This window comes from Argentina silus (assembly GCF_951799395.1).
Source record: "Argentina silus genome assembly, chromosome: 2".
Taxonomy (NCBI): Eukaryota; Metazoa; Chordata; class Actinopteri; order Argentiniformes; family Argentinidae; genus Argentina; species Argentina silus.
Window position 1 is genome coordinate 3,417,380 of NC_139656.1, and position 15,645 is coordinate 3,433,024.

A 15,645-nucleotide genomic window follows, 5' to 3' on the forward strand; every position below is an offset into this window, starting at 1 on the left:
TACAAGCAACAGTTTACCATCATCTCTCAAAGGTGCCCTCTAGTGCTCATCCTTGGTAAATTCAATTTGGTCACATAGGGGAGGCCCTCAAAGCCTTTATTGAAGGCACCAGTGGAGGCTGGTGATGGCAGAAATCGGAGGACAGGCTCATTGTAATGCATGGAATGGGATGAGGAAACGTGTGTTTGATACCATTCCTCATTCCATCCCATGCATTACAATGAGCCGTCCTCCGATTTCTACCTCCCAGCCTCCCCTAGACTACAGTGTGACTGCTAGACCATGGAAAGAGACCAATCTAAAATAGTGTTTACATAAAATGGACATACTCTATACTTTTACAATGATATTATTGTGTTTTTCTATGACACATCTTTGCCAATCACTCTCTTACTATGTGACAACTATAATAATTCACACATCCATGAAACATTCTCATGACTTCTCATAACTAATCTGCATGTGGCAGTGATTTATTTTAGCCTCGGACCTGATTCTTGAAGCCGATGACACTGAACAAAAGAGAGGAACTGATGTGAGGTCATAACATGATTCACCTCTTGAATTCCTTATATGGGTGTAATGAACCAGCGTTATAGAGTCAGTCTGACCTTCCCCCTCATGAAACTGTTTGAGTCTAGAGGTGCAAAACTAATTCATAACGATTGGATTCAAACAATCAGGAAACCGAATCGAACCACCAAACCATCCCCGTAGTTGAACCTCCCCTAGATGTTTAATGAGGTGAAAGAGAATGGGAACGATCCTACCATCTTGTTCTAGCTTGTTCTACCATCGGTGGTACACTCTACCCTCTAAGATTAACCTCATGCCTTCCTACTAACATGACATCGCTCTGGTGCTTTCCTACGGAAGGAGGCCCTGACATTACGTTGAACCACCTCGCTGTGCTCAACAATGAGTCACCACAATGTTGCCTAACCACTGACAATTCAATAGTAACGGGAAGCTGGCTTTCCTGGAACTACAGCATACCAGACAACATCAAATCATGGAAACATAAAAACATACTATACTAAACATAAGACTTCACCTAAGTACAGTTAGCCTACAATATAAGGTACAGAGATGGTAAGTGTGAAGAAATTAAGTATGAGTGGTTTTGCAGTGCAATGCAGAATAATTCAAAAAGGTGTTTTTATTCAGTGTCTTAATAAATGCTGTCATTGCTCTCAAGCCGTTTTTTTAAAAGAGGTATTGAGAATGTTTCCCAGTAGCGGGATACAACCTATGATCCCACTGTGCACTCCGTAGAGGGGTGTGTATTTCAGTCCAACCTGTCTGCCCTGCCGCTCCCTCCTTCTTTCTTTCTCCCTCTCTCTCTTTCTCTCTCTTGTCCTTTCACACTCTGTCCCTCTTCTTACAGCGAGAGAACCTAGTTGCCATGAGAGGAATCTGCAGGGGTAAACTGCATCTGCTCTGACACAGGTGGAACACCGCCCAGAGGATACAGCGGCAGGTCTGCGAATGACTGTGGGTGTCAGACTCACTGAGTCTCTTCAAGGTTTAGCTGGACACTTTCCTTTCACCTGGCGGACAGAGTGAATGTGTGGCTGGTGCCTTTGATCCTCATCATCTGAGGCTGAAATGTGAGCTCCAACACAGAGACCGACAGTGATTCAGAGGAGCTCCTAGGTGCTTTAACAGTTTGCCACAGAGTGGAACCAGGACGTGAGCCAACAACTGTGTGTGAGTTTGTGAATGAATGAGAATGATCAAGGCACTTGCTCAAGCTTGCATACGATTGCTGTGGATGATCACCTTGGCCAAGTGTAAAATCCCAGGTAAGGATAAGATCTCCATCTCTCCTCTTTTAAATGTATTTCAGAGTACCATTTCAGTATAGGCTCAGGGCAGTATGATTATATTTAATATTATGTGACTAAACTCCTTTGAGTTGGAGAACAAATCATCGGGCTGCTGTATTCATTTGAAAATGTCATCTTATCTAATCTTAAGATTAATATATATCTAATATATATATTAATATATATGCTTAATATATTTATCCATTTGTTAATAACCTAAAGTTGGGACAGGTCCTTTTCTCATCATGTTTCCCTTTTAGTGCACACACTCTCAGGGGGAGACTGTGGAATGTTGAGGAATATGGCATATTAAAAATAAGCTTAACTATTTTAACATGTGGTTGGACTGCAAGGTTGTTTCTGGCCTTTTCATCCTAAAAGGAGGGGGACTTTCCACAGTACAAATTCAGTCTAAACTAAAGCAACGGTTGAGAAAGGGTGGTTTTGTTTTTTTTGTGAATACAAACATCCACTCCCTGGATTCTTTTCTCACGGATAACCCTAACCCTAACCCTAACCCTAAACAGCAGAAATGACATCAGGATTTTCTTTACTAATACTCTAGTTTGTATTATAAATCTCTATTATTCAGCAAAAGATTTATGTGTGATGAAAACTACTGTATCCTCCAAGTGAGTGTTGAGCTTCAAGTGAGTGTTGAGGAAATACGTGTCATATCCCCGACTATCCTAGTGAGGTGGGCCCTCTGAGCAGGGCTCCAGATGTGCTCTCTCCGTAAAGTCTAGTAGCCCATGGTATCTGTTATGGCTGGCGTCCGGCAGGGCTGTATTTGTTCTGTCTGGGTTTTTGAAGGACACCAGGTTTCCCTGCCTAGGCCTGTGTTTGGACTGGCCAGACCTCAACAGGACCATGTCAGTCAGCCCTGTCCTGGTCAGAATGCTGCTGAGCAGATGAAAGCTCTCCTCTAAGTCTCGCTGCGGAGGCTTGTGGAGGGAGAAATCGGAGGACGGGCTCATTGTAATGGATGGAAGGGAATGAGGGATGGTTTCAAATCATATGTCTGATACCATTCCTCATTCCGTTCCATACATTACAGTACATTGAACCACATTACAGATTTGGACACAAGTCTCAACACACATGCTGGAGACTCTGGTTGCCCTGTCTATGAAGGGCATGTAGACCATGTTATCATTGTTACATCGATAGTAAAAAGCTCATACCTTGTCCTCTAAAACAAATACAAGACTTGTAGAACATTCTAGATGTAACCACATTTGGTGCACATCATATGATTGAAAGCCACCTGTTGTGAATGATCTGAGTGATTACCAGTTTCAAAGGTATGCTTATCCACTAAAACCCTGCATTTACCCTTCAGGATGGCAATATGCTGTATGGGCAGTATTTGGCTTTAGGTGTGCCTCCATAACTACCGGTTCTCTATAGGTCTTTCTGGAGTGCATGTGTCAGCCGTGCACACTACTGTAGGCCTAGCTGGGTAAGACACAAATATAGTGAATGTGTCAGAAGCGTGAGAAAAATGTAAACTATAGGAAACTGAAAATGCGTGGGGGAAAAGTATACTGTATTAATTTCCAGATAAGGGGTTCTAATAGTGTTAGTCATGTGCATTGCACATTGAGGTGGAAAGAACACACAATGCAGTCTGCTGAAAAATGCAGGCTGTGTGGGATGATAGAGAAGCAGAGGTAGGGTGAGAAAGAGGACAGAACGAATAATTTGATTCCCATGCCTTAAAGGTCACATTTACCCCACACACTTATTTTACAATTTCTCCTTTAGATGCCCAAGTGACATGCCTCTTCTCTGAAGACTGTGTGCTACCCTGCAGTTTCACACCCAGTGGCAATGACATCATCCACTGGTACCGGCAGGAAAAGCTCATCCTCAGCTACTCCCAGGGCAAGGATCAGCCCGAACAGTCACACCTGGATCACAGTACCAGGATGTACCTGCTCCAGGACCAGCTCTCTGGTGGTGACGCCTCCCTCCATCTGAGGCACTGTGGCATCAAGGACAGGGGGCGCTACAGGTGTCAGATTAACAACACCACACTGGGACACCAGGAGTCCTTTGTCATCATGAAAGTGGAGGGTTAGTCCGCAAATCAATGCGATGGCATACTGAATCAACTTCTTATCTTTCAAGCTCGCAGTCTTGCAGTGTGATGTGGTAACATGTTCTCTGTGTCATGAAGGTTAAGCACATGAGTCATAGTTTGTGTCAACTCAATGCTGTATTTGAGCTGTTAGATGTTGAGTCTAATGGCTGAATTGACATCAAGCCAGGGGTTAAGTGTTTGCCTTCTTTTTCGGTTTTGTGACTGTACCTGACTGTACCAGACTGTACCATGATGTTATGTCTCCAGTTTACAGTTCAGAGAGAAACCTCTCAAGGCAGTGACTCTAACTCCTGTCTGTCTGTCATTGTCATTTTAGCACCCGTCAGGATGGTTACCATGGAGATGAGTGAGAATAGGATGATTTTGTGCTTGTCTAAGGACATCTTCCCTGCCCCTCGTGTGCAGTGGTCCACCCTCCCCCCGAGGGCCTTCCTGAAATCCACCACACATATGGCACCCAACTCTGAGGGCCTGTACTCAATTCAGAGCCAACTGAGAACACTTGAAGATAACCCCACCTATATCTGTACCATCAATTCCAGCTATGGGTCACAGTCATGGAGGAGCTCACTGAAAGAAAGAGGTATCCGACTGAATGTCTCCTTCCTCCTCACTCATTTCATAGATGCCTGTAGTTTGCTGAAACAATTCCAATGTACACAAACAGTATACACAATTGAAATCAATGAAAACCGGTGGATAAACAAACCCACACACTTTACCTTTGTGCCCCTGTGTTAATAATAGATAGCAATTGCTCAACACCCAATTTGACCTGGTATTGCCTGGTATTGGTATTGTGAAATGGAAGGTAGAAAACCCTTCTGGAGTAACATCGCCATCTAGTGTTCAGAAAAGTGACAACACAATGAGATACAGTTCTACGCAAAAACTGTAACATGTTTTAAAATTCATCAACATTTTCCATGAATAGAACTGATTGGAGAGGGAGGAGCAGATCTGTCCATTCCCTGCATTGCTCCTCAGAACCTCCAGAACTTCTCCCTCACCTGGACCTTCACCAGAACCACCAAGCCCACAGTCATCCTCCGCTATGACAGCCGGACCAGACAGACCTCCAACCTCTGGGAGGGCCGGGCTGGACTGGAGCAGGACCAGGTTCTGAAAGGAATCGGATCCCTCCTGCTCCACAACCCAGAGAGTCAAGAACACACAGGAACATACACCTGTACATTCTCAGCCTTACAAAGCACATACATGGTCCAAACTCAAGTCACCATCAGGCCAACATCACAGCCTCTTCCACTAGAGACAGGTACGGGTAATGTTTAACGTATGTGTTTTCTCTGGTATACAGTACATGATGCTTCTTATATGCTTGAAACACAGGACACTCCTGATTAATGACATGTATTGTACATCCTTTTCAACACTGAATATTTCACACTGTTTCACTGTTTCTCTAATGTCCAGGGAAAAGCCCCTCCATGATGTGGGTGATCGCTGTAGTTGTTGCAGTGGTGGCTCTGCTGGTAACAGCTCTACTGCTGTACAGAAAAAAGAGAGGTAAAGTATTACTTGAGAATATGACCTGTGGCCTGTTTTGAATACTGTAAATCTATCCTGGTGTTCACTCCAAAGAGACAAACCTCTCCAAAAACAGATACATTCCACAATATTCAATTACTGTAACTAGCAGGATGACCATTGAATGCCTGAGAGTAATTTGATAACCTCAGAGAATGCACTCTCCACTCATACTCATGAGACAACATAACTTGTAGCTCATGTGATGTTTGTGCTCCTCAGCCAACCAACGGAAGCCTGGTAGAACCACTCTGGAGGACACAGAGATGCAGCCAATGGAAACAAGTAAAGAATCAAGTGAGGCTACTGTAGCTCGTCCTAATACCCATCCCACTGGTTAGAAACACTGTAGCCTTCGACATTGTTTCTTGATTGGCGAATATCTAGCTACTGTCCTGATTAACTCACCTGCTTCTCCCTCTCTCCCTCACAGTCAAACCAGCTGATGAATCGCCATTGGATAACCGCCAGCTGACAGCAGACAACAGCAATGGTCATTCCTAGTTCTGACTGAGATAATGCTGTACTGTAGATGACTCTGACCCTGACCTCTTCAATCAAGCATGCCCTCTCTGCTCCTTTCTGTCCCATTGGAGTTACGCAACCTGTTGGGATACTAAGAGAATACCACATATGGTCCTCTGTGGCTCAGTTGGTAGAGCATGGCGCTAACAATGCTTAGGTTGTGGGTTTGATTCCCACTGGGACCATATATACTGAAATGTATGCACTCACTGCAATGTAAGTTGCTTTGGATAAAAGTGTCAGCTAAATGCCATATATTATTATTACATATGAACAGATTCCTTTTCCATTCCATTTAAAAGTGTACTGTTATTCAAATCATTTATTTAAGAATGTACACTGTATGCGGAGGCAGTTTACTCAGTGTTATTAGTATAGGCCAGTAGGTAAACTCGTATTGTTCACTTGTGAAAGTAAACATGAAAATTATATAGTGCACAATTCAGTATGGCCTTTTTTGAGCCTCAAGCACCACCTACAGAGTTTATCCTAAGACGAAATTCAACCCAAAACCTAACCCTAGCCTTAACCCTAAACTTAACCCTTACCCTAACCCCTAATCTAACCCTAAACCTAACCCTAACCGTTAGCCTAGAAAGCTGTTGCATATTTACAGAGTTGCTATTGATAGTTTGTTGATAGTTTGAACAACTGTAAATTATCTATCGGGGACTATCCAAATAAAGTGTGACCAAAATTATAAAGTGTGCCAATTTTCATGCTGACTTTCAAAAGTAAAAAATGTATTAGCTTATCTACTGGAATAGTATGGACTAAATTTGTGAACATCACTGTCTGTGTCTGTGAGATTGTGCTCCTTAAAAGGCATGTTACTATTTTAAGACATCGATGTGCTATTATGAGAGATGCCAAGTGGAGCACTATTAAGCTTGAGACATCACGATATCTTTCCGTTTTGGATTCTTCTTTATAACAGTTTGACCATACAACTCTGCCGTTGTGTATAAGAGAAAATGCTTCCGGTACAGTATGTTTGTGTAACTATTTTGGTCAAGACTGGTTATGTTGTTCATTCAAGCTAAACTGCACTTGGGATTCAAAAGCATGAGCCACAGTATTGTATTAGCACAAGATTGTTACTCTTATGTTGCTTCACTGTTACTTAGAAAGATATTCTTATCTAGGTGATATTAATAGGAAACTGTTGTGCTTGAAATATAGCATGTCTGGTTAACTACGTTAATTATAATGAACTATTGTGATGCCTGCCCTGCCATTGTCTTGGCTTGGCTGATTAATTCATTGTAAACGTTTCCATTGAAATTAAAACATTATTAAATAAATAAAGATAATCACTCTCTCATACAACTCTATTAAAAAAACACATACTTCTTGAACTCTTAAAACTTAAACTTAACACAAACATCCCGTTGCTAAATGGTCTATTGATGTTATACAATGTTGTGATGACTCCAAGGCTTCTTAAAGCTGAAACTATGCAACAAATGTCCACTAGTGATGCTAGTGAGCAATAAAGACTCCTTGAAATTGGATCTCCTTGGACAGAGGAGTGCACACCTGTCCACACCCATGAGTTCATTAACCTTACCACTGTATGGCAAGAAAAACACTTTTGTCATACAAACATAGAGTGACATCATGAGGGGTGCCATGTCGTCAACTAGGGAAGGACTTGGATCAATGTATTGGTCTTCTTCTTTAATATGTTTATTTATAGATTGTCAGGTGTATGATGCCATTAACTGATGCCAATAAATCATCTGAGACACTGGAGCTGTGTTGATAATATGTGACATCTAGAAGAGCAGGTGAAAGTGAATCGCCAACATTGGATTTATGTTCACTCAAAACACTGAAGATTAAGAAAGTTCATGGCGCTCCACATGTAATGACAGTTCATTTTGGGGAGTGCACCCTCTAGTGTTTATAACTCTGCATGCAAATCATTATCTATAGGAAGTAACATATTCATGCTGAAAATGGATGAAAACAAGCAACAATATAAAACATTGTTATATTACTCATTAAAGAGGTGCTACAAGATTTTTGTATATTATCAGCCATTAGTTCTAAAATGTGCAAATGGGTCCCCGAAATAGGCAGAAATATTGTCAAGAAATTACCTGATTGAACAGAGAGGGGCACACCTCCCCACTCCCCATGAGCAAAAGCTTATTTTGAAAAAGTTAGTTGTCCTTGAACTGAGGACCGTGTGGTCTAATGAGAGGAGGAACCCATTTACATTATGCCAAGAACCATAAAGTCAACACTTAAACCAACATTTTATGTAAAGAATTAGTGACAAAAATCCTGTAGCATTTTTTTTTAAACGTATGGTACTTTATCTGGCCATATGCTTGTATTTCAGCAATACATGCTAGTAGAAATATATATAGGAAGTAACATATTCATGCTGAAAATGAAATAAAAACAAGCAACAATATAAAACATTGTTATATTACTCATTAAAGAGGTGCTCTCATTAGACCATATATATATATATATATAAATATAAATATGGTAATATTATTCGCTCTGTTCCCAGATTTGTGAGTGGTGGATATACAAAAGGACGGGGAAAACCATGTCTATTGCATCTCTACCTCTCTTGATGTTTATTCAGCAACTGGTTAAAAATGTGACTCCTGGTGAGTATATTAGAAATGTTCATTATTTTCAGAAATGTTTAAAATAAACAAAACAATATCGACTTCTGAAATCTGATCATTATTGATATGATATTTCTTCTCCATGCTCTCCGCCCCAGACTGCCTTGTGACGTGCTTTTACCCTGAGGACTGTGTGCTGCCCTGTAGCTTCAAACTAAGTTACGATGAAGTTATTCACTGGAACAAACAGGAGGCACCCAGCCACAGCTACTGTCATGGCGAGGACCAGTTAGGGCACCAGAACGAGCAGTTCAGTTGAAGGACGTCTTTGTTCAAAGAACAGATTGCTCGTGGGAATGCATCACTCCTACTGAGGATGGTTAACGTTTCAGATGCGGGCAGATACAAGTGTTACACCAGCACCATAGGGGGTAGCCAGGAAACCTTTGTGGATGTTAAGGTTGAAGGTAACGTCCTGCAATTACTGTGTGAACAAGGTGTGAATGTAAACATTAAGATTCAACAATACTTTACTGGAGGATCAGTGAATAATATCAACACTAACAATGAACAATGCTTTCTCTTTCTCTTTTTTAGCTCTAATCACTTCAGTGAAAATAGAGATGACTGACGAGGTGGTCTTCTGCTCATCTCAGAACATCTACCCCGCCCCTCAGGTGGCATGGTCCACAGACCCTCCCTCTGCCCCAGAAACACTACAGAACTCCACCCTCAAAACCCCTGACTCCAAGGGTCTGTTTACAGTAAAGAGCACAGTGAGGATCCTGGGTAATATCTCTGACTACGCCTACTTCTGCTCTGTCATCTCTGCAGACAAAGCCCAAGTGTGGACACTCTCAATAAAGCAGAGAGGTACAATAGATATGTCACTCATTAATATTGGTCCAAGATGTAATGACCATCACCAAAACTGGAAAAGCCAAGTGTTCATTTTGGATTATTCTGTTCCTATTTTAGAGGCTTTTGTTATAGCAGAGGGGTGAGAGCTGTCCATCCCCTGTGTTGCTCCTCAGAACCTCCAGAATTTCTTCCTCACCTGGACCTTCACCAGAAGCAGCAAGCCCACAGTCATCCTCCGCTATGACAGCCGGACCAGACAGACCTCCAACCTCTGGGAGGGCCGGGCTGGACTATAGCAGGACCAGGTTCTGAAAGGAATTGGATCCCTCCCTGCTCCACAACCCAGAGAGTCATAACACACAGGAACATACACCTGTATATTCTCAGGCCTACAGAGCAGACACATGGTCCAAACCCTGGACAACATCACAGCATTACAGGTAATGAGGAGCAGGTCAAGACTTAAGACTTAAGTGGATGAATATGAAGTATGACATTTTCATAATATTTTTGTTTACAGGTGTAACCTAGATGATGGCTGCTAACCTGCTGTGGATGATTCCTATCGTAGCACTTTTGTTGCAGTTGCTCTGATGTGTTGGTTTTCAAACACATGAAGAAAATGAATTACTGTACGTATATTTTTTTCTCTCTCCCCTACTTTGCCGTCTGTGGTGTGATTTCACATGGATGAATTTACACTTTGGGGGACAGTTTAGTGGCCAGCTACCTTTTTCACAGGGCAAACAAAGGCCAGACATACATACCAGTGGAGGCTGGTGGAGGTAGAAATCAGAGTCCGGGTTCATTGTAAAGCATGGAACGAAATGAGGAACGGTATCGAACGTGCGTGTTTGATACCATTCCTCATTCCGTTCCACGCAATACAATGAGCCCAGACTCCGATTTCTACCTCCACCAGCCTCCCCTGATACACACACTCTCTGGCATCGGCACAGGCACAGTTTTATGACTCATGCGGTTGATTGGTCAGCGAACTCAGTTACTGTGGCCTGGCTTAATGGAGTGATGTTTAGTGAAGCAGACAGCAAGACATGTTGGCTTGCCTGGTGTCCAGGTAAACCGGAACAACAATAGTTGTACAAAGTATATCACTTAGGGCACATTGTCAAACACAAACATACACATTCACACACACACACATACACTTCATACTCTTTTGTGCAATAGACAAACAACAACATATTTAATTGTAGTTCTATTGGATTATGTAGGTAACAATTGTGATGTTCACTTATGGTTAGCCAGAGGTAGGCTGGTTAAAGTTTTACTCAGCTAGTTAATAAGTCAATGTTTCATTAGAGTAAGGGGTTTTTGACATGGATTCACACACACAGCTCATTGCACACACACGCCTGCGCTCCTGCTCACAAATGAGTGTGCGCACACACACACACACACACACACACACACACACACACTCATGCACACTAATACAGACTTAACACCTCAGCACAGACCCTCTGCAATGGCACTGACACATGGACCTGTCACTGTACTCCTGATCTTTCTGTGGACATTATCAATGACAAACTCTAAAGGTACAGTATAACAAGACTTCTCTCTCTATGTTCGTTAGTGGAACCATTTCTATATTAGGGAAAAGACATGAACATTATGGTAATGCAACAGAGGTACTGTTAGTTTGTGTTCAGGCGTGGTATGCTGTACATGTCTTGTTTTAAAACATGCCATAGTAAACAATTGGTGATGCACATCATATTTAAATAGCAGTGGGTTAAGGCATTGGTTTGACTGTTTTGCTTATTTTATGCTGGTATTCATCTATGGAATAGCCAACTTTCTCAATTCAAAAATGTTTTCAAAAGACAGGTTAGAGCTCCTCTCTGAAAGATATTGGGCAGTCCTACGTAGGATGATAGCAGAAATATGGTCAAGTGATTTGATAACGTTGCTGGATGTATTTTATGTAAATAATGTGTTCCGTGTGTATCTTGTTGTTAGTCTTGTTGGTCTTCCACCAAGGACATTTGAAATAAGTGTTGTAAATTCTTCCATGTGTTATTCTCTAGGATTGGTCACCTTTTACATTGTACACTTTTTTTTTTACCCAAAAATAAATCGAGCTCAATCATACTATGTTTACTTTATGATGATTATTTTACATTTTCAATCTGAGGGTTTTGTCCAAGTGAATTTCCACAGTAGAAGTAGGAGAATCTTGTGGATGGTACCCCATTCTTGTGTTAACTTCTTGAACTCAAGTGGAACTACCTGAAGTAAAGATAAGACAGAGACATGTCTTGAGGAATAACACCTCGGGTGACAACCCAAACAACTAATTGCAATTACTTATTTATCCAACCCTTGTGGGGTTCTTTATTGAACAGCATCAGAGAATGATTACAACCAATATAACCAGTATGTTATAGGTTCTATATCTACTCGAACACACTATATCTATGCATACATTTGGACTGGTATGGCAATAGGGAACATATTGGGCATACTGTTTTAATATTACTACACAATTGTCTATTAAGTGTTTGGATGGAAAATGTATTAGGGAATTTGCTGTTGGTTTCAATGAGAAAAAAAGAGGATTATACTACTATACTATGCTGTAGCTAGAGCATATGTGTTAACCTACCTTATTTTACACGTGTCCCACATACTGTAATACTCTAAGAAGGCCAGTAGAGGCCTTATTCCCCTGGGTCAGATTCAGTGAGGTATGTGCTAAAACAAAAGTAATGGGACAGTTCACCGTGGAAATGAATGAGTGTGCAATTTCGGCAATACAGACTCACTGGAGACAGAAACATATTAAATATATGAAATGTTAATATTTTGTGTGAATCCTCAATCAACTTCTGATATCTTGGTAATCTGCCCTACGTGTAACGTGGGTGTAAATCAGAGGATGCATAAAAAGTCGGACTAAGAGAGAAACCATGAAGCTGCATGTATAGACAATAATTGCCAATTCTTCAGCCCATCTACTGACGTTGTTGTGGTAGACCGTGAAGCAGAACTGTTTCTAACCTTATAGCATTGCCTTTCAGAGGCCCATGTAACCTGTCTCTTCCACGAGGACTGCATGCTGCCCTGTAGCTTTAGATCGACTGGCGCTGTGGTCATCCACTGGTACAAACAACAAATCCCTGTTCACAGCTACTACTACAACAAGGACCAGTTTGGATTGCAGAACAAGCACTTCAATGGAAGGACCAGTTTGTTCAACTCCCAGATCACTCATGGCAATGCATCGCTCCTCCTGAGGAGGGTCAAAGTTCAGGACAAGGGCAGGTACAAGTGCTATACCAGCACCCGCAAGGGCAGCCAGGAGACCTTTGTGAACCTGGCTGTGAAAGGTCAGTGAAAATCTCCTCATTGCTTCTTCATCTACTTCTCTTACAGCATATAGTATTTATCTTGCTTATCTTAGGCAGTGTATTTGTTGTGTAGAATTTGTACTTTTTTAGGAAAGTCATGAGGAGTGTGTTTAAATTAGTAAGGATTTAAATAAGCTTGGTATGGAACATGAGGCAATGATTGTTAGGGCCCTTTAATTTAATTCATTACTCTCATAGTCATGACTGCAGTGTGGAATAAAGCACTCTCCCTTGTTTCCACTGTAACACTTGACTGGGCCCTGCAGCCCTCTTCAAGGCAGTCCAAGTTTCCATGGGGACAGCGGTCATGTGATTGGATCTTATGTAACATTTCCACGTTAACTAAATTGTCATGCTACCCCTTAAGGTAAACAACGCAGTAGGATTGTTTTAAATACTGCCAGCCAGGCCAGTTAGATCAGTTAATGTTATTCAACACTAATCAAAGGACAATGCTCTCTTTTTCTCTCTTTTAGCTTTAATCACTTCAGTGAAAATAGAGATGACTGACGAGGTGGTCTTCTGCTCATCTCAGAACATCTACCCCGCCCCTCAGGTGGCATGGTCCACAGACCCTCCCTCTGCCCCAGAAACACTACAGAACTCCACCCTCAAAACCCCTGACTCCAAGGGTCTGTTTACAGTTGAGAGCACAGTGAGGATCCTGGGTAATATCTCTGACTACGCCTACTTCTGCTCTGTCATCTCTGCAGACAAAGCCCAGGTGTGGACAGCGTCTCTGAAGAAGCAAGGTATGTCTAGCACAGAACTGGAAAAGTGCTGTATGATTGTTATACCATAGTGTTAAGTTTATAACAAAACAGGACTGACTGTGCCTGTATGTGAGATGTTCATTGAAACACATACTGTATTTCAGAGGAATTGATTGGAGAGGAAGGACGAGAGCTCTCCATCCCCTGCATCGCTCCTCAGAACCTCCAGAACTTCTCCCTCACCTGGACCTTCACCCAAACTAGCGAGCCCACAGTCATCCTCCGCTATGACAGCCGGACCAGACAGACCTCTAACCTCTGGGAGGGCCGGGCTGGACTGGAGCAGGACCAGGTTCTGAACGGAAACAGATCCCTCCTGCTCCACAACCCAGAGAGTCAAGAACACACAGGAACATACACCTGTACATTCTCAGGCCTACAGAGCAGACACATGGTCCAAACCCTGGTCAACATCACAGTGACACCAATAGGTGGGTACACGATCCTTGCATTGATATAGACGCCTTCTCCCCACTAAATATATACATTGCAATAAACACAACAAGATACTCAATGAGGATAATTACATTGATGATAAAAATGTGTGTGCCATGGTAAACAAGATATCAAAACAGACAGATGATGAGACACATTGTCTGTTTCACAGATGAGGATGAGCAGAAGGGTGAGCGGTCGTGGTGGGGCAGTGCAGCCTCTGTAGCTTTCTTTGCTTTCACTATTTCTGTGGCCCTTCCACGATGTTTAAGGCGCAATGGTAAGGGACATGGACCATGGACCTCTTAATATATTCAAAATTAGACTACAAAATACTTAGATGTACACATTTTAAACTTAAAGATATTGTCTGTACAGTATTTCCAACTGAAAAACCTCAATCTGTCCAGCAGATGACCACATAACACGTAATTGGAAAGATGGACGGCCATCATCTACGATGAGATGTTCTCATGCAGGTAACAGCCAACAGTCTGTAACTTCGGCCATCTAAGTCAACTTAAGACTACAACTAAAAGTTTGAAACCCTGATTGAGGAGGAAGACTGTTCAATAAAATGACTGTTCAATTTTTGTGTTGTAGATACAGAAATAGTAGAGATTGGATCTGCCCCGCAAAGACAGAATGGAGCAGGTCTGCATGAAACTGGAAGTTCTGGAACAGATGAACACACACTGTATAACGAAGGATTGTACAAATCAGAATCACATATGTCAGAGAGCGATATTACAAAACCGCAAACTCCAATTCCAGAAGAACCAGGAAATGATGATGTACCATCGACAGCAGAAGACTATTCATCAAGACCACCGTTACTGGGGAGTAAGGAACTAGAGGGTGAAACAGCAGGACCACATGCACCAATGAGTGATGGTGATGGACCACAACCACACACATTAGATAGTGAAGAAGAACTAGGAAATGTTGTATCTAGGCTTTATATACCAGGAACATACACAGTACAAGACATTGGTGACAATGGAGAAGATACAGGATCACATACACCAGGTGATGATGAAGTGGGAATTCATCATTATCTCCACACACACAAGGAGATCCACACAGACCCAACACCCAAGGAAGAGATTCTCCTAGACCACATGACCAAGAAGGGGACGCATCAAACAAGGACTTATGCAGCAGTGATGCACCAGGACCTTACGCATTAGGGACAGCATGCAGTCCTGAAACACAACTCAGATTATGGAAATACTCCCTTGTAACAGAGCAGTCAAAGGTCAACAGTCACAGGTCATGGACACATGGCTCCATCAATAACCTCACATAGAATCAATGCCTACTGTAAATAGGCTGATGTGGCGAGACTTATGAACAAAGCTACCATGGTCTCCTGAGCAAAGGTTGTCGGTTGAGATAATGTTGTAATATAGCAAGAATTCAGTAAAAAAATCCATGCCGTTTATTTTGTAGTCATTTTACATTGTCCTATTTGGTATTTTCCTAGAGTAGAAGATTCTAGTAAACTATTGAATGCACAAACATGCTTGATGTAATATTAAACATACAGTAAGCGGATCAGGAACTGTCTTTTCTTGACTCCCTACCTCTGAAGGTTGC

At 42.0% G+C, this 15,645-nt stretch overlaps 1 protein-coding gene across 2 annotated transcripts; it reads left to right on the plus strand.

Annotated features, from left to right (window-relative positions):
• Positions 1-1,384: 1,384 nt before the first annotated feature.
• LOC310818423 (uncharacterized protein) lies at positions 1,385-7,471 on the plus strand. 2 transcript variants are annotated; one of them, XM_083689367.1, is made up of 7 exons: positions 1,385-1,805; positions 3,597-3,908; positions 4,253-4,519; positions 4,871-5,212; positions 5,371-5,463; positions 5,707-5,781; positions 5,918-7,471. In XM_083689367.1, the coding sequence occupies exons 1-7, from the start codon at positions 1,727-1,729 to the stop codon at positions 5,986-5,988; spliced, it is 1,239 nt and encodes a 412-aa protein (XP_083545493.1). In that variant the 5' UTR covers positions 1,385-1,726; the 3' UTR covers positions 5,989-7,471. The 2 variants fall into 2 exon arrangements, with proteins under 2 accessions (XP_083545493.1, XP_083545494.1); XM_083689368.1 differs by having other exon boundaries at positions 5,707-5,769.
• Positions 7,472-15,645: the final 8,174 nt, after the last annotated feature.